This window comes from Phacochoerus africanus, chromosome 3, assembly GCF_016906955.1.
Source record: "Phacochoerus africanus isolate WHEZ1 chromosome 3, ROS_Pafr_v1, whole genome shotgun sequence".
In the NCBI taxonomy this organism is placed as follows: Eukaryota; Metazoa; Chordata; class Mammalia; order Artiodactyla; family Suidae; genus Phacochoerus; species Phacochoerus africanus.
The window spans coordinates 131,674,786-131,699,762 of record NC_062546.1 but is presented as its reverse complement, the minus strand read 5'-3'; the positions used below and the strand labels follow the sequence as shown (position 1 = coordinate 131,699,762).

General features: G+C 37.7%; 1 protein-coding gene across 4 annotated transcripts in view; it reads left to right on the top strand.

The window, feature by feature from the left end:
- Positions 1-2,428: 2,428 nt before the first annotated feature.
- The window catches only part of WDSUB1 (WD repeat, sterile alpha motif and U-box domain containing 1), a 70,421-nt gene continuing 47,872 nt past the window's right edge, over positions 2,429-24,977 (top strand). For 2 of the 4 annotated variants that reach the window (XM_047772678.1, XM_047772676.1), the window contains exons 1-5: positions 2,818-2,941; positions 4,791-5,212; positions 6,801-6,985; positions 11,466-11,558; positions 16,087-16,180. In XM_047772678.1, the coding sequence (XP_047628634.1) occupies positions 4,815-5,212; positions 6,801-6,985; positions 11,466-11,558; positions 16,087-16,180 (770 nt within the window). In that variant the 5' untranslated portion in view covers positions 2,818-2,941; positions 4,791-4,814. Of the gene's footprint in view, positions 2,561-2,817; positions 2,942-4,790; positions 5,213-6,800; positions 6,986-11,465; positions 11,559-16,086; positions 16,181-24,977 lie in introns of those variants that run through there. The other 2 variants (XM_047772677.1, XM_047772679.1) reach the window with 2 other exon arrangements.

The following is a 24,977-nucleotide window of genomic DNA, read 5'->3' as shown; positions in this document are numbered from 1 at the left end:
TAGACTAGATATCAGCTACAATAAACCTTCCTTCTTTGAAACTACCTTTCTTTGCAGGACAGGCAAACTGACCACATTGGGCTTGAGGTCTCTGTGCTAAATGACAGGCCTGTGTAGTCAGGGGTTTCTTTTACATATTTTACTTTAAGAGTATTATAACCAATTTCACCCATTAGATAATGAAAATATAAAAAAATTATTCAAGTCTGTCAAGAATGTGGAGGGACAGTCACCACCATATGCTGCTGAGAGTGAAAAACATACAACCTCTCTGAAAAGCAATATGGCAAAATTTATTAAAACTATTTATGTTATGTCCAGTAATTCCATTTCTATTTAACAATTTCCTTAGCATATGTTCATTAATGTGAAAAAGGATTTATGCACAAAGTCATTGAATCCAGTATTATTTATAAGAAGCACAAAAATATTGAAACAATTGGGAAAATGTTAAATAAATTGTGGTATGTTTCTGGAGGTGTGGACTATTAGGCAGAAACAGTAATTAAACTACGGAAGAAATTTTAGACTTGGAAATGCTCAGCCTACAAGTTTAAGTTGGAAAAGGTAGTTTGCAGGTCTTTGTATAAAATTATTGATCTTTAACGCATGAAAGATTGAAAGGAAGTGTTATCTCTGGGTCGCTTATCATTGGATAGTATGATTATTAGCTATTTTCTTATTTATAGTTTCTCTATTTCCTACAGAGAGCTCTATTATTTATACAATAACAAAGTTGCTTTTGATAGGGCTAGAGTAGGCACAGGTGGTTGTAGAAGTCCCAATAGGGTACCATAGATAAAGAGGCAAACCTGGGGGATGCGGGGAGACCACTGTAAGTTAGAGAAAAGGCAGGCTTGCTTAACTAGCGGAGTTTCAAGAATTGCCTCAGGTCATTGGGATGAGGCCTGCATTCAGATTCAGACCTAGGGCAGGAGTTTGAGGACCACCCTTCAGCTGATTTGAATGCACACCTTACTGGATACTAAAGAAGAGGCGAGCCTTTCCAACCCCTGCCTCCCTTGGATGATAAAACTGTGGCCCACCAGATCCTCAGGCAGAGCTTCCTTGTCTGCCTGCTTGCATCTCTTATAAGCGGTCTACCCTACTAAATCTGTTTTAAATCACTTTGTCTCTCACTGAAAATTACTGCTGCACTGAGGCACAAAGAACCCAAACCTTAGTGAATCCAGACACAGGGTAACTCAAATTTAAAAACATGGGTTCAAGTCCCAATCTGTGTTCTGGCTGGGTTCAGGCCATTAGTGCTGTCAGTTTCACTTTTAGAAAAATATTAATTTGGCAGTATTTGGCACATAATCAGATTTCAAAGTCTCAGTCATAATGCACTTGTTGATCAATTTAAAAATCACAGGAGCAGAAGTTCCCCTTGTGTCTCAGTGGTAATGAACCTGGCTAGTATCCCTGATGACATGTGTTCAATCCCTGACCTTTCTCAGTGGGTTAAGGATCATGCCTTGCCCTGAGCTGTGGTGAGGTTGCAGACATAGTTTGCTGTACCTCGGATTTGACTCCTAGCCAGGGAACTTCCACATGCCACAGGTGTGGTCTTAATAAGCAAAAATAAATAAAAATCACAGGAGCATCTCAAAGTCATGAATTTTGATCTCCCCTTTTACAAATATTTTCCAGCGATCTCAATTTCATGTTTAAATATGAATGTTTTAGGTTATTACTTTTCAAATATAAGACTTTGGCTTCCTTGGGTTGATAATTTTTTATTTCCTCATTGAAGAAAACACTTTTGTTTGTATCTTTGACTTTCACCTGAACATGGTTCTATACTGTGTCCTGCCCTAAGGTGATAGGTGTTAGCATGCCTGGGAAGTTTTTTTCCTGGTCAATTTTTTTAATCTCAAAAGGGCTTGGCAAGACCACTCCGTAGACACGTAGGTCTATCCGTGAAATTAGGAGACAGTCGGCAACGCTAGAAGAAACGCACATTGGGTTCAGGTGATACCAGGATATCCACCTGGACCTATTTAGCGAACAGGAGAACCACAGGACCAGGGCCCAGGGGTGAGGAGCCCACCCTAGAAAGAGAGATGTGGGTAACCTGGGCACAAAGGCTGTGGCAGAATTTATGGACAGCCGAGGTCAGAGCTGGCCTAAACAGAAAAGACCAATCAGGAGGTCAGAAAATAGACGGGGTAGGGGACGGGGATAGAGGAACGAGATTCAAAACTTTGAGCTGGAATAACTGGAGAGTTGTATAATCCCTCCTTTAAAACCACATCTCAGACATTCGCTAAACGTTGGGATTTCAGCTTCCTCAACTGGAAAAAAATTTCAACTAAAATATCTCCCCAAGTCTGGACTCTTTAGAATCCTAGAGGCAGAATTTAGAGACCTCCCCATCAGAAGGCGAAAGAACGCGCATGCGCCGCAGCGCGGGCCGACCCCTCAGGGGGGCGGAGCCTATTCTTTAGCCTTAGGGCCTCTACCAGTGCCAGCTCCACCCGCCTCACCTGCGTGTCACGTGCGCTGTGCTGCTTGCTGGGCCCCTGAGGGCGGATCCCAGGCGTCGTGGGTCTTCCAGGTGAAAGGTGTCGCGCTCCTGGGCCAGTTTAGCTGCAGCGGCGGCAGCTGGGGGAGTGTGACTGGGGTCAGCCCGCCGTGTCGAAACCCTCCTGTTTCTCCGCATCTGGTTCTAAGCGCGCGACAGGGACTAGCTGAGCCCTTGACCGGAGCGGGGCAAGGTTGTTCCGTCTCGGCTGAGAGCCGGGAGGGTGCTCCCGCTGTGGTGTGGAAGCCCCGGCTGCACTCTCCCCGGTCCTACCCCGTACTCCGGTTCCTGCGCCCTGGAAGGCCCTGCTCTCCTCCGGCCGCGCTCCTGCCTCCGTCCGCTCTGTCTGCTCCTTCCGCCGAGAACCGGCTGGCTCGACATTGGGCAAATCCTTGGTCCCCGCGTCCAGGGGAAGTAGGTCGCCGGTTTTACATTCGGGAGGATTCTTTGCCATTTCGGGTTTGCTTTGTATTAGATAGGGATGCCTGTGTTCACACTAGCGAGTTGACCCGGTTTGCCTGTGAGTGTTTGGCTTTATGTCTTGAAGGTGGATACCTACTCCCTAAAGCAAGTAGGGGGCTTGAGAGACCTTTTCAAAACAAATTGTGCAGCTGATTTCGGTTTCGTCCTTCTGACTCTGGGGTCTCCTAGAACTGCAAAGGGAAATGAGTGCCACAGGGGTGAAGAAGCAAAAGTTTGTTTGGAAAATTACTTGTGTGCACTTGCATAGTTGGGGCTTGGGAGCTCTCCAGAAAGCACCACCTGATCGCTCTTGTTTTCAGTGCAACAAAACAGGCGGTAATCTACCAGAATTTTTTTTTTTTTTTGCTGGTTTTTCAGTTTGTTTTTTAGGTTTCATTGTAGTTTGTTTGAAAAAGAGAGGCTGAATTTTTGGGATAAGATATCGAAAAGACATGCTCCATCTATTTGTAAAGCTTTCTGTAAATAACATTAGAACAAGGCATTATAAATTTTACAATTCAAGGTTATTCCTGTCCCTTCAGGGCTGATTGCCTCGTTCTATACCATTTTTCCGCTGTCGAATTTTTTTAACAAAGCATTTGGTAGCTTTATTTTTAATTTTCTAATCATTTTGTATTAATAGTCTATAATATTTAAAGAATAGAACCCAGCTGGGTTTGGAAAACATGTTAATTCAACAAATATTTATTTGACCACGTTATGTGCTGACACCATTGTTTTTCCATGCTGTGGATAAAGAAATGAGCAAGATGGAACAGATTACTGTTGTGGAGTTTACATTGTAGTTGGGGGGCAGGGAGACAAGTGAATGTCGGTTGTTGGTAACTGATACACTGAGGATTAAAGTAGGGTGTGATACATTAGCCTAGAGAGTGGCTACTTTAGATTGGGAAGGACGCTGAAATTGAAATCTGAATGAGAAATAAGATCCCAAAAGCAGAGAGAAGAGAATTTAAGCCTAAGAAAACCACTTGGTGAAGATCTTTAATGTAATCCTTTGGACTAGGGAGGCTGGAAAGAAGTGGGAGAGAGAAAGTGGTGAGTTGAGATCTGAAAAGTAGGCAGGCAAGAGCTGGGTCATAGAGGGTTTTGTAAGCTGTAGTGAGGAGTTTGGATTTTATTATAAATTTGTAAATTTGTTTTTCAGTGCAACTGGCCAGGTCCATTTTTTGCCATTCTTTTTGGTTTCCTTGATTTATTACATTGGTTCTTCACCACAAATCTCTTAGGTATCACTTTATTTTTTGTTAGACAAGATGACAGACCATGACATGATAGTTTTCATTTAAATTGTAAATGAAACTTTTTGTGAGTGAACCATATAGTTCTGCATCTTAGAGGCAGAGGAATAGCCTTGTCTCCATCCGGTGCAAGGAGAGGGAGAGTTTGTTAAAATAGTGAAAAATATTTTTGAGTTGAGATTAGCAGATCTGGAATGAGGGAGTGTTAAGTAGCAGTTAAGGGAAAGTCTTCAAAGATGAAATGGTTTTGGATGTTCAGTGTCAAATCATTTTGGTCACTTGACTAGGTTCTTTTTCAGGAGTTAGGGAACTTTATTGTTATGGCACTGATGATTGATCATCATCAGAGGTTATAGTCTTAATGCTTTTTTTTCCAAATTATTCTTACCTTGGGTATAATATAGTGTCTTTTAAAAATATGAATGTAGGAGCTTTCATTGAGCAAGTTTTGAAATTGATTTTGGCTCTTTTGTATGGATTTGAGTTGTGTTTATTTGATTCCTGGGATGAAGTAACCTTTATCTATCTGATAACTGCAGGATATTTTACTTCAAATAAAGAACATGGTGAAACTGATTCACACATTAGCTGATCATGATGATGATGTCAACTGCTGTGCCTTCTCTGCTTCCCTCTTGGCCACTTGCTCCTTGGACAAAACAATTCGCCTGTACTGCCTGAGTGACTTTACTGAACTGCCACACTCTCCATTGAAGTTTCACACCTATGCTGTCCACTGCTGCTGCTTCTCCCCTTCAGGACATATTTTGGCTTCGTGTTCAACAGATGGTACCACTGTCCTGTGGGATACTCAGAATGGACAGATTTTGGCGGTGATGGAGCAGCCCAGTGGTAGCCCTGTGAGGGTTTGCCGGTTTTCCCCAGACTCCTCTTGTTTGGTGTCAGGGGCGGCAGATGGAACGGTTGTTTTGTGGAATGCACAGACATACAAGTTATATAGGTAGGAATATATTTTAAATCCTTTCTGTGTTTAATCCTAATAACAGAGTTACCAAAAAAAAAAAAATTTGATGCCTTTAAGAAGCAGATAATCTTCAGACGTCAAAGGAAGAATATTTTGACCAACTTCTGAAGGTCATAAAAACATTTAATATGATTCTTGAAGTAGATTTGCTTGATTCTGAAAGTTTTAAATTTTGAATCTTTTGTAAAATAAGAATTAATCCTGTTAGTCTTTTATGGGTTTTTATTTTAAGTTAGGCAAAAAAGAAAAAAAGAAAAAGAAAAAAAAATCTGCAACAGTCTTTTGAAGAACAGTAATTTTAGGCTTTATTTTTATCACTTGTGGCTCACGTGTTCCCAACGATAAAAGTCTCACCTGAGAGACATAGCACTTTCCTGACTAGGATTCTTGCTGACCAAGCCCAGAAGGAACCTTATGATTAGTATGGTGCTGTGTTACCATTCCTTTAAAAAAAAAAAAATCATCTGAAAAGCTCCTTTTGGCTAACAATTATCGGTTAGTTTACACTGGTAATGCTATGTTGCAACCTACCAGCATGAAAACCATGTACTTGTATGTATTTTTAGTGTGGTGAAATGTCTAGAAGATAAAACATTTACATCATTTTAAAGTATACAGTTCAGTGATAACAAATATATTAAAAACTGTAAGCTTTTAAATGTTACCAGTTAGCGTAGCTTAGTGTACCTTCTTCCCCTCTCCCTAACCCCAGCATCACTCAGAGAACAGGTGGTAACTGGTACACAACTGTTGCTCATTTAAATTTGGGTCTCTGGGTTGAAGAAGGTGATGTGTTTTAAGTGGCATTGATAAACAATTTAAAGAGAAAGCACTTAAAGAATGAATTGTCTTTAACTTACTTTATATGAATGAAATAACAGCTGTCAGCTAAGGAATTTTCTCTCATCTGATGATAAATTCTGCCTCCCTTACATTATTTCTCTAATGTATGTAATTGATGATGTAAAAATGATACACTGCAGTAGATTTAAGCACTGGATGGGACACTGCACTAATTGTTGAGTTTTTACCAGTTTATTTTTCCTAATTGAGAAAATAATTAGCCTGGTACTTCCTAATCTTCCCAAGATATTTTAACCTGTTCACAGCATTTTCTTTACATAAAGAATTTATATTTGTACTTGACGATGAGATGAAAATCCTTACTGTTGTTTCTGGGTGATTTTAAAAGTACTTTTGACCCTAGTAACGTGTTTTTCGATAAAAATACTTATAACTTTTTAAAAAATGTGACTGCAGTTGAAACTGTTGGTTGTTCTTGCTTTTTTTTGTTAAGCTTTGTAGATTTTAACATGTTCATACTGATTTGCTAAATGGAAGAGTATGAAGATATGTGGATTTTGGTTTGGTTGAAATGTTTAAATCCTCTTACATATCTGTTTTTAGCATATATGAAATTTTATTTCTATAGGCATCTATTGCCCTTTCTAGTTCTAGATAGCCCTTTATCCTCTTTGCTATACTGAGTTGGTGTTAGAGATTGTAATACAAAGTAAAAAGATGCTCTGAAATGAAAATCCTCTTTTCTTTGGTTTTATTTCAGATGTGGTAGTGTTAAGGATGGCTCCTTGGTGGCCTGTGCATTTTCTCCTCATGGAAACCTCTTTGTCACTGGCTCTTCATGTGGAGATTTAACAGTGTGGGATGATAAAATGAGGTGTCTGCATAATGAAAAAGCACACGATCTTGGAATCACATGCTGCGATTTTTCTCCACAACCAGTTTCTGGTTAGTTATCTTACTCTTGTAAGCACTAGTAATTCCCATTTGCAATTTGTATGTGAGTTTGACTTCTTTTACTCATCATTTTTACTTCATTAGTAAAATGATGAGCCCTTTTGATTTATTCTTCTTAAGGAATCATCCTTCTCCATCTTTTTTGTTCAAAAGAAAATGACAGATGTTATTTGAGAAAATTAGATTCTTTAGTATACAGGGGCTGATGCTGCTTGGTACGGTGGGTCTGGATTCCTCGAGTATGGTAATTCAGAGGACTTTATTGATTTTACTCTACTTTTGAAATATTGATATTCAAATAGGAATATGAAATTAAAAATTGGAGACAAGGTACATTTTCCCTCTACTAATCTAATCTTTCAAAAGATAAACTTGTAAAGCCTTTGACAATATGACTAGTTTTTGGAAAAAGAAACAAAAACTCTTGAATATAGACTCTAGTTTTTTTTCTTTCTAAAATCTCACTTTTTTTTTTTTTTTTTTGCTTTTGAGGGCTGAACCTGAGGGATGGAAGTTCCCAGGTTAGGGGTTGAATTGGAGCTGTAGTTGCCAGCCTGTGGCACAGCAACTTAGGATCTGAGCCACTTTTTGTGACCTACATCACAGTTCACGGAAACACCGGATCCTTAACCCACTGAGTGGGGCCAGGGATTGAACTTATGTCCTCATGGATACTAGTTGGATTCCTTACTGCTGAGCCACAATGGGAACTCCCTAGACTCTTGGTTCTAAATAAATACGGTGAATTGGGAAGTTTTCTTTCATTTTTCATCTTCCTGTTAGTATAGAAGTTCTGCTTTTGGATCCTCCAGTCTTAATGCCAGACAGTGCTGTCCTATAGCAATATAATGTGAGGTCCATATGTAAATTAAAAAATTTCTAGTAATAGAATGAAAATTTCTAGTAATGAAATTAATTTTAGGAGTTCCCGTCGTGGCGCAGTGGTCAACAAATCCGATTAGGAACCATGAGGTTGCGGGTTCAATCCCTGGCCTCGCTCAGTGGGTTAAGGATCTGGCATTGCGGTGAGCTGTGGAGTAGGTCACAGACTGGGCTCAGACCTGGCATTGCTGTGGCTGTAGTGTAGGCCGGCGGCTACAGCTCCAATTAGACCCCTAGGCTGGAAATCTCCATATGCCTCGGGAGTGGCCCTAGAAAAGACTAAAATTATTTTTTTTGTCATATATTTTACCAAAAATATATAAAATGTTTTAATAATTTTTAATCAATAAAATTATTCAGATACTTTACTATTTTTTGGTTTGAAATCTTTGAAATCTGATGTGTATATTATATCATGTCTCAACTCATACTAGTCACCCTTCAATTGTTCAGTAGCTGCACATGGCTAGTTACAATCTTATTGGACACCTCAGGTCCAGTAGCAGGATGGCTTTGGCACCCCGCCCGCCCATTTCAAAGCCATCAGTAGCTCATTAAAATATGATTCAGGTGAGATAAAAGACCAGATACAAACCACAAAGTCTTTAAGTATTTACATGTTTTATTTCCCTGCCTCACCTCGAATCACACTTGGCCACATGCATTCTCTTGTCACAATGGCCTCCTTTCATTCCTTGAGTGTAAGATTTTTCCAAAGGTTTCACATATGGACCCTTCACCTGGTTCACTCTTAGTTCCTTTAGATTTCAGGTAAAAAAAATCACATAAGACGCACCTCCCCAGCTCTTGGCTCCTGCATTCAGTCTAAAATATTTTGATTCAGTCTTTTAGTTGCATGGGTTTATCTTTCCTTTATGGTACTTAAGGAAGTATCACAAGTTTTATTTATATAGTTATTTATATAGATTATGTTTAATGGTGTTTTTTCTATTATATTGTAAGCTCCATAGGGCAGACCTGGGTCTTTTTTATTTAAAGTGGCTGGTACATAGTAGGCTTAGAAATGCACACTGATTACTGAAATTTATTGTTTTTGTTTTCCTAACCTATCATTATCATATAGCAGGTTAATGTATTTCTTTTTCCTCAGTCCACTCTTATATTAAACTCCCTACCTAATTTATTTAGGTAATTTATTATTTTAATATGTTCTTTTAGGCTGTTTGATTCTAAGACCAGCTTGTAACATGTAAAAACCGTTTTTTCCATTCTGTGACTCCGTCTTCAAAATTTCATGGACACTCAGTGAATCTTTGATGAATTACATTAACATAGGGAGACTTGTTTGCTTTTTTAATTCTAAGTTATATGAAAAAGATTTTTATTAAAATACCATTTTTATTATTAATTTTAGAGTAAAACTGAGGGCATCATTGTCCTATCTTTAGAGAGATTTCAGCCAGTGGACCCTGGAAAGATTCACTAAACCAAGCAGAGAATTCTAGATGAGATTCTAAAATAAGCATAATGTCCTCATCCCTACCCTGCCTTTAGAGTATATTTGAAAGTATATTTCTCAGTATAGTCTAATATGCTTCTATAGTTTATTTCAGCTTGTTACAATATGTTTTAACCTTATGTGTAAATTCCCTAAAACAGATCAATATATGCTTTATAAGTGATTATTTTAGGAATTTTTGGCAACTATAGTATTCTTGTAAAAAGCAAAATATGTAATTTTAATTTATTTTATTTGGTAATATCTGTAAATACTTAGGACATATCGATCTGACTTTGTGACATTTTACTCAAATAAGGAAAAATAATACTGTTTGTGCTGGAGGATAAATGTTCAGTTCGCTCCAGTTTTACTACCGAAAGAAACTCCAGAATTAACTTCGGAGGATCTATTTAGTCAAGAAACAAATGAAAAAAGTTTTCTTAATTGGGTCTAGCACTTAGATATTTTACTCTTGTTTATGCCATTTTTCAGTAAATTGTTTTGCCTTAAAAAGATTTAATAATTTGTAAGAAATTGCTTAACATCCATCAAGATCTCTGAGAAAGAATGTAACATGGCTGAATTTGTGTGCTACAAAAACGCGATTGAAATGTAGAAGTCTCATGCAGTTAATAAAACTTTTGAGGAGTTCCTGTCATGGCTCAGTGGTTAACGAAACTGACTAGGAACCATGAGGTTGTGGGTTCCATCCCTGGCCTCGCTCAGTGGGTTAAGGATCCAGCGTTGCTGTGAGCTGTGGTGTGGGTCGCAGACTGTGGGTCCCAGACTCAGCTCGGATCCCGAGTTGCTGTGGCTCTGGCGTAGGCCAGCAGCTACAGCTCCGATTCAACCCCTAGCCTGGGAACCTCCATATGCTGCGGGAGTGGCCCCAGAAAAGGCAAAAAGACGAAAAACAGTAAACTTTTGAGTGAAAAAGAATTTGTATGTTAATAAAATATACATGCTTTCAACAAGACAGAGTCTATAGAAAATAATGATTTTACATACCCAAGTGTTTAAATACTGTGTACTAAATATTTGCAAGACCAGAGTGCAATCTTAAGACGCTTATTAGCTTTTTTTTTTTGTCTTTTCAGGGCCGCACCCGCAGCATATGGAGGTTCCCAGGCTAGGGGTCTAATCAGAGCTACAGCTGCCAGCCTATGCCACAGCAACGCCAGATCCGAGCTGCGTCTGTGACCTACACCACAGCTCACCACATCACCAGATCCTTAACTCACTGAGAGAGGCCAGGCATTGAACCCGGGACCTCATGATTTCTAGTTGGATTCGTTTCCGCTGTGCCATGGCAGGAATTCCTTATTATTTTTCTTAATTGTATTTTACTGCATATGAGTACCAAAACTTCCTTTGATCTGTAGTATTAGGGGAAATGCATATAAAACTGAGTTGATACCAATATTTACATTACGTACAAGTATTTAGGAATTTACCTAGTGGTTATATGATGATTTGCTGAAATTATCTAAATAAACATAAACATGTGGTAGGTTTTTTTCATGACTCCACATGTAAGTGATTACTTTCCCTGATTTGTGTAATGTTTTCCACCAAATCTGTTGGACTGAATTGATTTAGTTTTGTATTTATGTAATTCTAGCCTTTGTCTTGATTAAATGGGAGAAATCTCTCTCATTATTCCATGGCAGAAATCTCTCTCATTATTCCATGGCAGTTATAGACTAAGTTTTTAAGAAATGAATATATCCTTAAAAAGTTAAATTGGGAGTAATTAAACTTTTAACGCTAATATTGTAACAGATTTTTCTTCCCCATTTTTCCCATCAGTGCTAACCTCATAGACTAAAATTGGGTTGGAGGACACTCTAGGCTTAGTGACTCAATATTGGCCCCTCCTTAGTGGGAGGAAAATAAGGTATTTTGTTATAGCAGCTTCAGGGGCTAAAGTCATAATCCTTTGAAGTACCTTGTTTAAAAGGAATTCTTAAACTGACATTTCATTATATGTTATAAATTAATATTTCTTGTGAATATGGTTTAAATGAATAGAATTAATAGACCTTAGCCTGAGAAATTGAAAAAGTTTTGGTTTAAATGTGTTATCAATTCTTGTGTATTTATTTTTAAACAAATTTACATTTTTAGATGGAGAACAAGGTCTTCAGTTTTTCCGATTGGCATCATGTGGTCAGGATTGCCACATGAAAATTTGGATGGTTTCTTTTACCCATATTTTAGGTATGTATTCAACTAGTAGTTCTCTAAAATTACTTATGATCCAGGTAAAATTTCTGCTTTAATTAATCTGTTTACCTAGGGTACTCTGGATATCTAAAAGTGAATATAAAAATGTTTAAGAATTTTTTTTTTGTCTTTTTGCCTTTTCTAGGGCCGCTCCAGTGGCACATGGAGGTTCCCAGGCTAGAGGTCCAGTCAGAGCTGCAGCTGCCAGCCTATGCTAGAGCCATAGCAATGCAGGATCCGAGCCGCATCTGCAAACTAGACCGCAGCTCACAGCAATGCTGGATCCTTAACCCACTGAGCAAGGCCAGGGATCGAACCCGCAAACTCGTGGTTCCTAGTCGGATTCGCTAACTACTGCGCCACCAAGGGAACTCCTATTTAAGAATTTTTAATCAAAGTAACACATGTGCATTATTTAGAAGTTGTGTGCTCACTGCTGGCTATGACTTCACCACTACACACATTCCTGCTCACCAGAGGTAACGACTTGGTACTTTTTCTTTTTTCAACTCTTTTGATGGTTTTCACAGTTTCTGTAAATATTGGTTATACCGCCACATCTGAAATTTATTCTTTGTAGTTATGGTTTTTTGATAGTCTTTTCCCCATGCATTGTATTATTCTTTTTTGGGGGGCTGTGCCTGTGGCATGTGGAAGTTCCTGGACCAGGACTGAACCCCTGCCACGGCCTCAACCCAAGTTGCTGCAGTATGACACTGGATCCTTAACCCACTGGGCCATAGTAGAACTCCACATTGTACAATTTTTTTCAGGCAATTCATCAGTTAAGAAACTTATGTCTTTCATTTTTGGAACACAATATCATTTATGCTATTGATTTATTTATTTTTCTACTTTTTGTAATTGCTGTTACTTGAGTTTGGAACTCCTAACTTGATTCTCTATAACTTTCCCCTTCACACTTCTGTCTTTATCGTTTTTCTATATAATGAGAAAATTCCTTAGCTTTGTCTTTTAACCTTTTCTTGAATTTTTTTATTTCATTAATCCTATTTTCAATTTTTTTAAAATTTTATTTTTGTCTTTTGTCTTTTTAGGGCTGCACCCATGGCATATGGAGGTTTCCAGGCTAGGGGTCCAATCCAAGCTACAGCTGCTGGCCTACGCCACAGCCACAGCAACGCCAGATCTGAGCTGCATCTGCAACCTACACCGCAGCTCACAGCAATGCCGGATCCTTAACCCACTGATCAAGGCCAGGAATCGAACCTGCAACCTCATGGTCCCTAGTCAAATTCGTTAACTGCTGAGCCATGACGGGAACTCCTTCCCCCCCCAAAAAAAAAAATTTTATTATTTATTTATTTATTGGCCACTCCTGAGGCATGTGGAAGTTCCTAGGCCAGGAATCAAACCTGTGCCACAGCACCAACCCAAGTCACTGCAGTGACAAAAGCTGGATCCTTAACCTATTGCACCACAAGAGAACTCCCAATTTTCAATTTTTAAAGGTTTGTCTTTTCTGTTTCTTTTTCTTAATTTCCTCCATTTATTTTATGAATGTAAGATCCTCTCAAAACTCTCAGGATACCAATTAGAGGCTTTTTGTTTTGTTTCTAAGTACCTTCTGTTTCCTGATCATCCTTGTTTGCTCTTGGGCTTTTTTGTTTACCCTGATCTTTCTTTCTTTTTCACATGGTTACCTTCCTCAAAGGCCTGGTGACCCTTAGTATTCCATTTACTTTCAAAATTAGACAATAAGTTTAGAAGCTCTGTGCACCTGGTGGTGGTTTGTTGTTGCTGGCTTCCTTTTAGGATAAGGAGGTAGGTTATTCCCTTATTGGGAAAGGATAAGGGCTTGGAGTATGTGGGTGTCTGTGTTGCCCTGGAGCTTAGATAGAGCTCCCCAGGCAGTCATTATTTTCTTTCTTTCTGGGGAGAAGCATCTGGCTTTTATGCAGCATACTGTGGGTGGGGTCAGGAAGGGATGGGAGGTAGATACTGAATGTTTCACAAACAGACTTTTTCTTTTTTCAGGTCTGTATCATTTCTGACTTCCCTTTTCCTCAATTGTTAATAGTCCTAAGTCTTTGGGGTTTTCAGGGGAAGATTAGCTTTCTTCCTGGCTCCTTATTTTGCATCCCAGGCTGTTAACTCCTCTATACTTTCATCAGTTAATTTGCATTCTTCCTTTCCCAAATTGTTTTTAGTTTCTCATTTGCTGATGTGTCCTTTCATATTCTCTAAATTGATGTGAATTTTTATCTTTATTTATTCCTTCATTATTTTAATGGGAACTCTGAAATTAAATGCTCAGTTGGCCATCTTGCTTCAGATGTCTAAAAATATTCTTATTTTATTATTCGTTACTTAATAAGCTTTAGTCAAATCATGCACTATTTTATTGTTTATAAAATTATTGTCAGAGATAAGACTGGACACAAATTAAAGCAGTAAGGACAGATTTTAATCAGTAATATACCATTGCAATAGGGGAAAGAGTCCATCATGACCTGAACTCAACTTCAGTTTATACAGAAGTTACTGTGTGTTTTAGAGGGAGGGTGAGGGAATAATGAGGGGGTCAGTGAAGGCTCTATAGCATCAGGGAAGTGGAAACATTACACAGTGCTGGAAGCTAGGAATTGGTCCATGTGAAACCCATCTGAGTTTACTGTCACTTATGGAAGTTTGTCTCAGACTGGGAGACTGAAGCTCTGTCTTAAGGTATTGGCTGGAGTAAGCAGTACATTCTTTTGGCAGCCCTGAGTTTTCCCAGAAAGGCACTGTAAGGGGGCCAAGGTCATCCTTGGGATGTGATCTTGAGCTCTTCAAAACTATATTGTTTAAGCCTTTGTAGGCCAAAGTCAAGGCCTCATCAAGAAGATGGCTCACAAGAGTTTGGTCATAGAGAGAATTGTCATTTTGCTAATGTATAGGGAAGGGCCTATTTTTAGGAAATAAATACATTTCTTTTTGTGGAAATTTAGTTATTTTGTTGACTCAGATTACATTCAGTAATTCTTTTAAGGTATTCAGTGACATGCTGATGAGGATAGGAGTTTCATTACTTCTCTGGTCTATCCTGCCTCTTCATTCTCTTCTTATTCAAGTAAAATTCTTATAAGAAACTATGAATATAGTCACATGTGTGGATTGTTCAAAAAGAAAGCTTTTGATACATTGTCTGGAAAATGTGTTGTTACCCTGGCTCTTTAAAAGACATTATATAACAGTTTATAAACATATGCAATTAGAGCCTTTTAATGAAGCATTTAGCATTCTTTGCTCCCAATTTTAATGGCTCATTTGTAAGGAGGAGTAGATAGACAAGTGGATCTTTTAGTTGAGAATGTAACCAATTCTTAGAATCCTATTGCAAGTTTAGAAATCTTCATTTGGTTTGCAGCTTGTAAACCCTTATGTTTTGATTGTGCCAACTTGTTGATCTATATGTCCTTAATTATTGATCAGTACCTTGAATGCCCACATCTACTCTCAGATAAGAATACATTTTTTTATTTTTGAATAGAAATAAAGTATATATTCAGTAATAAAATGAGATGTATTTTCTTTTTGTTGAAACTTTTACTTGCTCTAATGACCTTTTTGTTAGTTAAAAGCTTTCTAGAAGCCATTAACATTTCAAAAAAGCTTTTATTAGATCTGAGAAAATTATAAATCTTATTTCCTTGTCTTCCCAGTCCAATATATTAGTGATTATTTTTATAGATTGTCACTAAAATATATTGAATTCCCTCAGTGTACCTTTAAAAGAGTTGTGATTTTTTTCAATAATTACAGAAAGCATAAAAAGCATTTCAGTGTTACATCCTTTGTAGGAGTATTATAGGATATATTGGAGTTATAAGACGTATAAATTACCATTATTTTAAATTTATGGAGTGAGGAAAATATTTTCTTAATATCAGATATTTAAAGCTACAGCCATTTGATTTCTTTTTAGGCATTTGGGCAATTAGTGTGTGTGGTGTATGTGTATATATATATGGAAGTTCCCGGGCTAGGGGTCAAACCGGAGCTGCAGTTGCCAGCCTCCATCATAGCCACAGCAACGCAGGATCCCAGCCACATCTGTGACCTACACCACAGCCTATGGCAATGCCAGATACTTAACCAACAGAATGAGGCCAGGGGTAGAACCCACATCTTCATGGATGCTATTCAAATTCGTAACCTGACGAGCCACAGCTAGAATTCTTATATATATCTTTTTAGATAACAAAGTTGTAGTATAGTTTAAAATTTTAGATTAGTTTAAAATGTTATATATTTGTGTATTTTATAGAATTAATTTTAAAAATAGTTTCATAATTATAACACTCCCAATCTAGCCTTTGCTGAGCCCACTGTTTTCTTTACCCATCACTGAACTTTAAAAGCCACTTAGTCACACAACATTTCAATACTTGAGTTTCACCAGGATTCGTTTTTTCATTTTTGTGTTCTTTAGGCACTCAGTTGAATAAATAAAATAGTTTTTACTTAAAAATAAAATCTAAGCACAGCTTGCTAATTATTCTCACCTTGTTATTTGCAGGTTTTGAATTAAAATATAAAAGTACACTGAGTGGGCACTGTGCTCCTGTTCTGGCTTGTGCTTTTTCTCACAATGGGCAGATGCTAGTCTCAGGGTAAGATATTTAATGTAAATTTTTAATTTAATCATTTCGATATGACCGTAGAATTGACTTACAGTAAAGTACATAATACATAAGAGAATAGCTTGATAAATCACTATGATACAAACTTGAAACCACTACTCAGGTCAAGAACTAGAAAACTGCCAGTTTTCCTCCAGAGGTCCTCCCCTTCCAAGTGCCCCTTTCCAGTGACAGTACCTGAGGTCATATGCAACATTGGTTTTTCCTTTTATTTTTTTGTCTTTTCAGGGCCACTCCCATGACATATGGAGGTTCCCAGGCTAGGGGTCGAATTGGAGCTGCAACTGCTGGCCTACATCACAGCCACAGCAACGCAGGATCAGAGATGTGTCTGTGACCTACACCACAGTTCATGGCAAGCCGGATCCTTAACCCACTGAACGAGGCCAGGGATCAAACCCACGTCCTCATGGATACTAGTTGGGTTCATCAACCACTGAGCCACGACAGGAACTCCCTGCTTTTTCCTCTTAAACTGACAAACAAATTATACGATATGAATTATTTTGTGTCTGGCTTCCTTTACTCAGCCATATGTTTGTTTTCCAAGTGATTGAGCAAATCTGTGGTGTGTGATATGCAATAGGAATCCAGTTTCACTTCTTTCCATATGGATATCCAGTTGTCCCAGTACCGTATAGTGAAAAGATAATCTTTTCTTCACCATTTTAATATGCCGTCTTGTCAGAAATCACTGATCATGTATGTGTGGTCCTGTTTCTCAGTCTATTATTGTGTTCTGTTTCTCTCTTTATCCATCATTGCTCTAATAACATTTTGTCTTTCTGAGGCTTTATAACTTGGCTATTGCTGGCTTTTGACACTTGCATATAAATTTTAGAGTTAGCTTGTCAGGTTGCCTCCAATTCCTCCCTCTGTATACACAGACCTGTTTTGATTTTGATTGGGATTATATTCAGTCTGATAAATTTGGAGATAATTGACATCTTTATGACACTGAGTCTCCAATCCATGAATATGGCATATATTTCCATTTATTTGTCTTTTGATTTCTTTAATGTCTCTCAATAGAAGACAATTTGTCTTCTATGTAGAGATACTCCTCGTCTTTTATTAGATTTATTTCCAGGCACTTAATTTTTTTGTTGCTACTGGAAAAGATGTTGCTAACTCAGGGAAATGTATATGCAAAGACAGTGGATTTTATCTGTAAAGATTCTCATTTTGGATTTTATATGTAAAAAATTATGTCATATGTTAACGATGGTTTTTGTCTCCTCCTTTCTCATTCTTGTACCCTTGTCTATCTCCTGTGCTTTACTATACTGGCAACCACTACCAGGACCTTGTCTAATCTTATTGCAGAAGGAAAGCATTCCTTATTAAGTATGATCACTGTAGGTCTTTGGAGAATAAGCTTTATTAGCTCTTCCATTCCTTGTAGTTTGTTAAGAATTTTTTTTTCTTGAATAGGTATTATTTTCTATCAAATGATTTTTCTTGCATATTTTGAAATAGTCATATGATTTTCCTTTTCTATTAGTGTCATAAATTATACTTATTTTTAAGATGTTAAACCAACCTTGCTTTGCAATAAACACAACTTTGTGGCTTATTTTTTTTTGCATATTGCTATAGAGAATTCAGTTTTATTCTGTTGTTTCCTTGGATATAAATCATCTTTTTTTCACTGACCGCTCACAAATTTTATTTTGTAATATTCTGCACATCTACTTTGATGTACCTAGACTTGGATTTCTTTTTGTTTAGTCTGCTTGGAACTCCCTGAACTTCTTAAATATGAAGAATGATATTTCATCAGTTTGGGGGAAATTATTATTCATTATCTCTTCAGATACTGCCTCTGTCCTTTTCTTTCCTCTAATTCTGGGACTCCAATGTACATAATATCTTTTCACTCTAAACTCAATGTCTTTTACTCTCTGTTGTATATATATATATATATATATTTTTTGTCTTTTGTCTTTCTAAAGCCACACCTGTGGTGGCACATGGAGGTTCCCAGGCTAGGGGTCCAACCAGAGGTATAGCCGCCATCCCACACCACAGCAACATGGGGTCCGAGCAGCATTTGCAACCTACACCATAGCTCAGGGCAACGCCAGATCCTTAACCCACTGAGCAAGGCCAGGGATTGAACCTGTGTCCTCATGGATACTAGTTGGGTTTTGTTAACCACTGAGTCATGACGGGAACTCCCTCTGCTATATTTTTTATTCTATTTTTTATGTTTTGTTCTAAATGGTCTCACCTTTACTTAGTCTCTCCTCACTTTTCTCTAATGTGCTCTTTAAGTGGTTCATTGAAGAGTTCCTAACTTTGGTTATTTTTTTGTTGTTATAGGACTTCTCTTTGGCTATTTTCTGGTCCACTATGACACTTTTATGATTTCTAGGTAACTGTTGAAATTTTTAATCTTTCTTTTATTTTTTATAGCTGTTTTTTGTTTTGTTTTTTGGTAAAGCAGTTGGTTTGGGCCACAGTAGCATTATTCAGATCCTTTATATTTTCCTTTTGAATGTTTTGGAAAGAAGAAAATATACCATTGGATTTTCTAAAACTTCCTCTTTGATCTCAGAGGCCATATCATTCAAACCCACATTCATGGCTCTTCATAGCAGCTTTGGCTCTAATCAAAATATTTAGACTTCTAACCACCACTTAAAATTTCCTGGACCAAGCCTGATAGTTCCTTTCCCTGTATGTTCCAATTTTGATAAATAATCAGCCAAGTAATTAGTAATGTTATATATACATATAACATAATACATATGTTATATATACATATAACATATATATATGCGGCATGTGGAAGTTCCCAAATTAGGGGTCGAATTGAAGCTACAGCTGCTGACCTACACCACAGCAACATGAGATCCAAGCCATGTCTGTGACTTACACCACAGCTCATGGCAACGCCTTAACCTAGTGAGCAAGGCCAGGGATCAAACCTGCATCCTCATGGTTACTGGTTGGATTTGTTTTCACTGTACTACATTTGGAACTCCTGCCATTATTTTAGATGGTTATGTTTTCATCTCAAAAGATGAAAATAGTTTGTCATCAAAAAGCACTTATAAAAATGCTCTGTTAGCTTAGTATTGAAATCAGTGGAAATTTTAAATGAAGTTGGATTTCCTTCTATTTTGGGGGGAGATAAAATGTGCATTCTTAAGAAAAGATGTTAATAGCAAATTGACTATATATGAAATTCAGCTAATATTTATGGCTCTTTCATATGCCTACTTCTCTTCCAGTTGTAATGGAGCACATAAAAGGAAGTGTAAGACAATGTTTATACCCTTGAAGATGTTTTAATTCTCTCCTGATAGTTGATATCCATAGTGATAACCTAATAACACTGCAAGGTTCTGACATGCCCTTACTCTCAGAATCACACAAGTGTTCAGTGATGCTCAATATAGTTTTTATATTAAGTTCATTTTATAGCATTATAATTTCTTGTCACCTTGTATATATGTGGATTTAATTAGCTAACATATATATTAACCAGAATGTACCTTTCTGAGTCATTCTGGATAAATGGAGATTTCCATTATTAAATTCTTTTGGTGTTTGGTAATGCTCTAGTTCACATTCCAATATTCTTGTTGTTTTTAGTGTATTTGGATAAGTATATAGGCAAGTGATTTGGTTGGAAATGTAAATTGGTGAAGTATAAACACTTAGTTTTTAGGAATTAAGATATATGTTTAAACCATACTTGAGTAGATAAGTTAATTGATCAGTGATAGATTCCATTTGTGGCTAAAGGTTATTGGTAAGATGGAATGGATACATATGAGGGAGACAGTGGGAAAAAGTGATTAGGGTAAAAGATACATTCATATAAGTGGCTAGATAGGAAAAACGAATAGACAATAGAATGGGATTGTAGGACAGAAGGTATGCTAAGAAAGTCATATAAGGCATAGATACCGGGTGACCATGTTAAAAACAGTATAGAATTTATATCTACAGATACAAGAGAAGTGGGGAACAGAAAGGGCATTTCAAAAGGCAGGGAATTCTTGAGTAAATTATATGATTAATATCAAGAGGACTAAGGGAGATTTAGGCTGGAAAAATAGGTAGTACAGATGATAGAGGATGTTGTTATAATTTCATGTAGTAGATCTAGAACTATGGACACTTTTTTTTTTTTTTTGTCTTGTCGCCATTTCTTGGGCTGCTCCCATGGCATATGGAGTTTCCCAGGCTAGGGGTCGAATTGGAGCTGTAGCCACCGGCCTACGCCAGAGCCACAGCAGCGCGGGATCCGAGCCACGTCTGCAACCTACACCACAGCTCATGGCAACACCGGATCCTTAACCCACTGAGCAAGGCCAGGGATCAAACCCGCAACCTCATGGTTCCTAGTGGGATTCATTAACCACTGCGTCACAACGGGAACTCCAAGAACTATGGACACTTTTAAAGCAGTTATCTAACACATGTTGCCACTCTGTGGGAGATGAGTGAAATAAAGGTCGTAGCATTCTCAGGTGGCTATCAGGTGGGAATGCTGAACCCTGACCGTTTGATGTAGGTCCCCAGAACTTTGTCCCTCTGGAGAAAGAATTCAACAAAGAGAATGAGGGTAGTGAAGCAAATAAGTTTATTTAAAAAGAGAATAGGGAGAAGATAGGTATGGAGAAAGCACGGGCACTGGCAGGCTGGGGGGCAGAGAGAGGGACAGAGACAGAGGAAGAGAGTGACAAGTGCTTTGGAGGCTGTTTAAATCACTTGTATGGGTACAGTCCTTTCGGGTTTCCTTTGGCCAATCATTTTGCTTTCCTGGCTTTGGCCTGACTCGGGACCCTCCCCTGTGTGCATGCACATCTTTATGGATTCTAGCACAAGGGTCTCTGGGAAATTGACAGGATGTACTATGGTACCTCTCCTTTCTCTGACCCCTGAAAGAGCCTTTCTGCTAATATGTAGTTGTTCCGGAGGGAGGTCTCCTTGACCTCAAGAATGAGAAATAGATGTTCTCTTTTATCCAAGAAGGATGCAGCTTTTATCTTGACGTTATCTGTCCACAGGAAGCAGATTACATTTGCTCAGCCTGAGACCCATCTGTCTCCTGCCTTAATACTTCTCATTGCTTTTTTGGTCTTAGGATTCTTTTACACTCTTTAAAGTTTTTGAGGACTCCAAAGAGCTTTTGCTTATGTGGGTTATATATATTGCTACTTATAGAAAATAATACTGAGAAGATTGGAAGATATTTTCAATGTACTTAAACACAGTAATAACTCATTGCCTATCACGTTTTTTTCCTTGGGAGGAATAATGTAAATAGTGAGAAAAGTGGCATTGTTTTACATTTGGGAAAATCTTGTCAGTGTCTGGGTTAGCAGAAGATATGTAGATACTCATGTCTACTTCACATATTCTGTTAGCTCTCAGGGCCATGATGGCATTACATGTTATGGAGCAAAATATGTAGAAACTTTTTCTCTTCATCTTTCTTCACATCTCTCCTCTAATAACTTTCCTCTAGCCCCTTAGCAGAATTTGTTTTATTTTGCCTTACTTATCCTGATACAACCAGATAAAATAAACATTATATGTTTTAGCTTCCGTTCAAGCAGGGAGGGTCAGTTTTTGTAATTTAAACAGAGGCTGCCTCTTCCCATAAATTATCAGTTCTAGTAGTTAAGATTATTTAGAAACCAGTTTTTCTTTTTTCTTTTTAGGGCTGCACCTGCAGCATGAAGAAGTTACCAGGCTAGGGGTCAAATTAGAGTACAGCTACCAGCCTCTGCCATAGCCACAGCAACTTGGGAGCTGAACCACGTCTGCGACCTACACTGCAGCTCTCGACATTAATGCACTGTTCGAGACCAGGGATCAAACCCTCATCCTATTAGTAGGGTTCTTAATGCCTCTGAGCTACAATGGGAATTCCTAGAGACTAGTTTAAAAATGCCCATAATTGTTACTTGTAAAGGTTCAAAAATAACACCCCCCCTTTTTTTTTTCTTCTTGAGTTGACAACCAGTAACAGAGAAATGCTAAAGAGACTAGACAACAGTTGACTTGCTCACCTGCTTTTGGGTGGTATGGACCACTGCAGAATTCTCCTGAAGAGGTAGATAAGAAAAGAAGAAAATCCAGAAAGGGCTGAGTTACATGCCTCTGCATCTTCCCCAGATGTTCCAGTCATCTGTCATTCCTTTTCTGCTAAGCAGGAGGAGGAGGAGAGAGGCCAGGAATCTTATTTCAGAAAGAATGGGAAGTGCGTGCCCCTCCTCTTCTCAAAAAGATGCTTGTTTTTATCTACTTTATAAATGCATTAGTAGTGGCTTAACAACCACTCTTTCTAACTCAGTAATGCCTAGAATAAAAGGCTTAAGATCACTGTTCTAAAACTTAAATTATCCTTTATTTCCCTATTATTTCCCTATACTCTAACAACATCGTTAGCAAAACTATTGAACATGTCAGTTCATTGAACAAAGTCCATGTTGCAGTTTATCATGAGAGTTAGCATGATAAACATTGCTTAAAAAAATAGATGCCTTACAAAAACTCTAGTGAAATTTGAATAGCCATGCCTTCTGGTTTATAAGTTTTTAAGCTAAAACTGTCAAGGTATGTGCCCATTATGAATCAATTCTAATTTTAATATATTCATGGGGGGTGATGTTCTAGGAAATGTAAACTCCAAAAACACGGGTACTGTGTTTTAATCCCAGCCCTGCCATGTACTAGCTGTTCAACCTTGAACAAGTTCTGCATCTTCTCTCAGCTTCATTTTTCTGAATTATAAAATAGGAAAAATAACATTTTCCTCATAAGATTTTTATGAAGCTTAAATAAGAAAATGCAGGCAAAGCATTTATGTTTGGGGCACAATAATTGCTCAATATAGGTTTATTAAATATTATATATATTACAATAATATCATTTTATGTATTATCTTCTTAATCCAGAATACTGGGCAATTGTATAGCATACCATTTATCCCCCTCATTTTCTGATTTATTTTTCTGACTTAAGTTTTCAGCTGTTAATCTTTACTGAGGGGCATTACAAAATAGCTGTTTGAAACTTACCTTTTGTTCAGGACGAGTTGCTGGGGTCTGTGTTTCACGGCATCATCTCTATAAAGTCCTACAGACCTCAGTCTAAGGAATTCATGTCCCCTTCCCAAGCACTGGATTTGTATTTCTGTCTTAAATTGTCTAACAGATTATGTTTCCTTTTTTGAATTGCCATTGAAGAAGTTCAGAAACAGACTTGTAGCCCTCCATTAGCAAAGTGGACTATATATTATGACATATTTTGAGTACTCATCTTAGCCTGGATCTTTCTCCCCCACCTCATCCTTGTTCTTTTCCTCTCCAGCTGCCTCACATAGTTTTTATCTTTCTTCAGTTACATCTTTGCAAGAGACCGCAGATACTTTCTGAATGAGAAGAAGTGCAGATGTACATTTACAATAAAATTGCATGAGTGTAAAATAAATCTTTAAACCTTAGGACATACTTGACCAAATGAAATAATTGTTGGTAATTTCATTTGATTAGTTTTTTGGCCACTGTGTAAAATTAGTTTGGATTAAAATGTTTTAGGTGCTTGGTGACTTGGATGGCTATACAATGTCACTATAATGTCTTTGATATCCCTCGAGTCTATGATTACATGCTGTTCCATATCAAGCACCTAACTGTATGTATTGTTGCTTTTGCCCAGTAGCCCCTCAGATAAAATTGACATGTTCCTCTTGTACACATGAGTAAGCAGAGTTGAGGTTTGAAGTTGCTGCAAAACTGTAGGAAAGGAGTTTTTTTTTTTATTTTTTAAAGGTTTATGTAAGTATAGTTGATTTACAATGTTGTAATTTTTACTGTGTAACAAAGTGATTCAGTTATACATATACACACATCATACATATATACACATCCATTCTGATTTAAATTCTTTTCCCATATAGATTATCATAGAATATTGGATAAGGTTCCCTGTGCTATACAGCAGGTCCCTGTTGGCCAGTCATTCCATATACTTCAGTGTGAATATGCCAAGCCCAAACCCTTAGTCCACCCCCACCACCACCTCTCCCCTTTGGTAACCATAAGTTTGTTTCCAAAGTCTGTGAATCTGTTTCTGTTTGCAGATAAGCTCATTTGTGTCCTTTTTCTAGATTCTACATATAAGTGATATCATATGATGTTTGTCTTTCACTCCCTAACTCCACTTAGTATGATCATCTTAGGTCCATCCATGTTGCTACAAATGGCATTGTTTCATTCTGTTTTGTGGTCGAGTAATACTTCGTGTACATAAGGTCCATATCTTCTTCATCCATTCCTCTGTCAGTGGACATTTAGGTTGCTTCTGTGTCTTAGCTATTCCAAATAGTGATGCATGGACATTGGAATGCATATATATTTTCACATTATGGTTTTCTGTGGATAGATGCCCAGTGGTTGGATTGCTGGATCATATGGTAGTTCTAGTTTAGTTTTTTGAGGAACATCCATACTGTTCTCCATAGTGGTTGCAGCAACTTACATTCCTGCCAACAATGTAGATGTGTTCCCTTTTCTGCACACCCCCTCCAGCATTTATTGTTTGTAGACTTTTTGACTGATGGCTCTTCTGGGTGGTATAAGGTGGTACCTCATAGTAGTTTTGATTTGCATTTCTCTAATAATTAGTTGATTAGTTGATTATTAGAAAATATTGAGCATCTTTTTATGTATTTTTTACCCATCTATATGTCCTCTTTGAGAAATGTCTGTTTAGATCTTCTGACCATTTTTTTCATTGG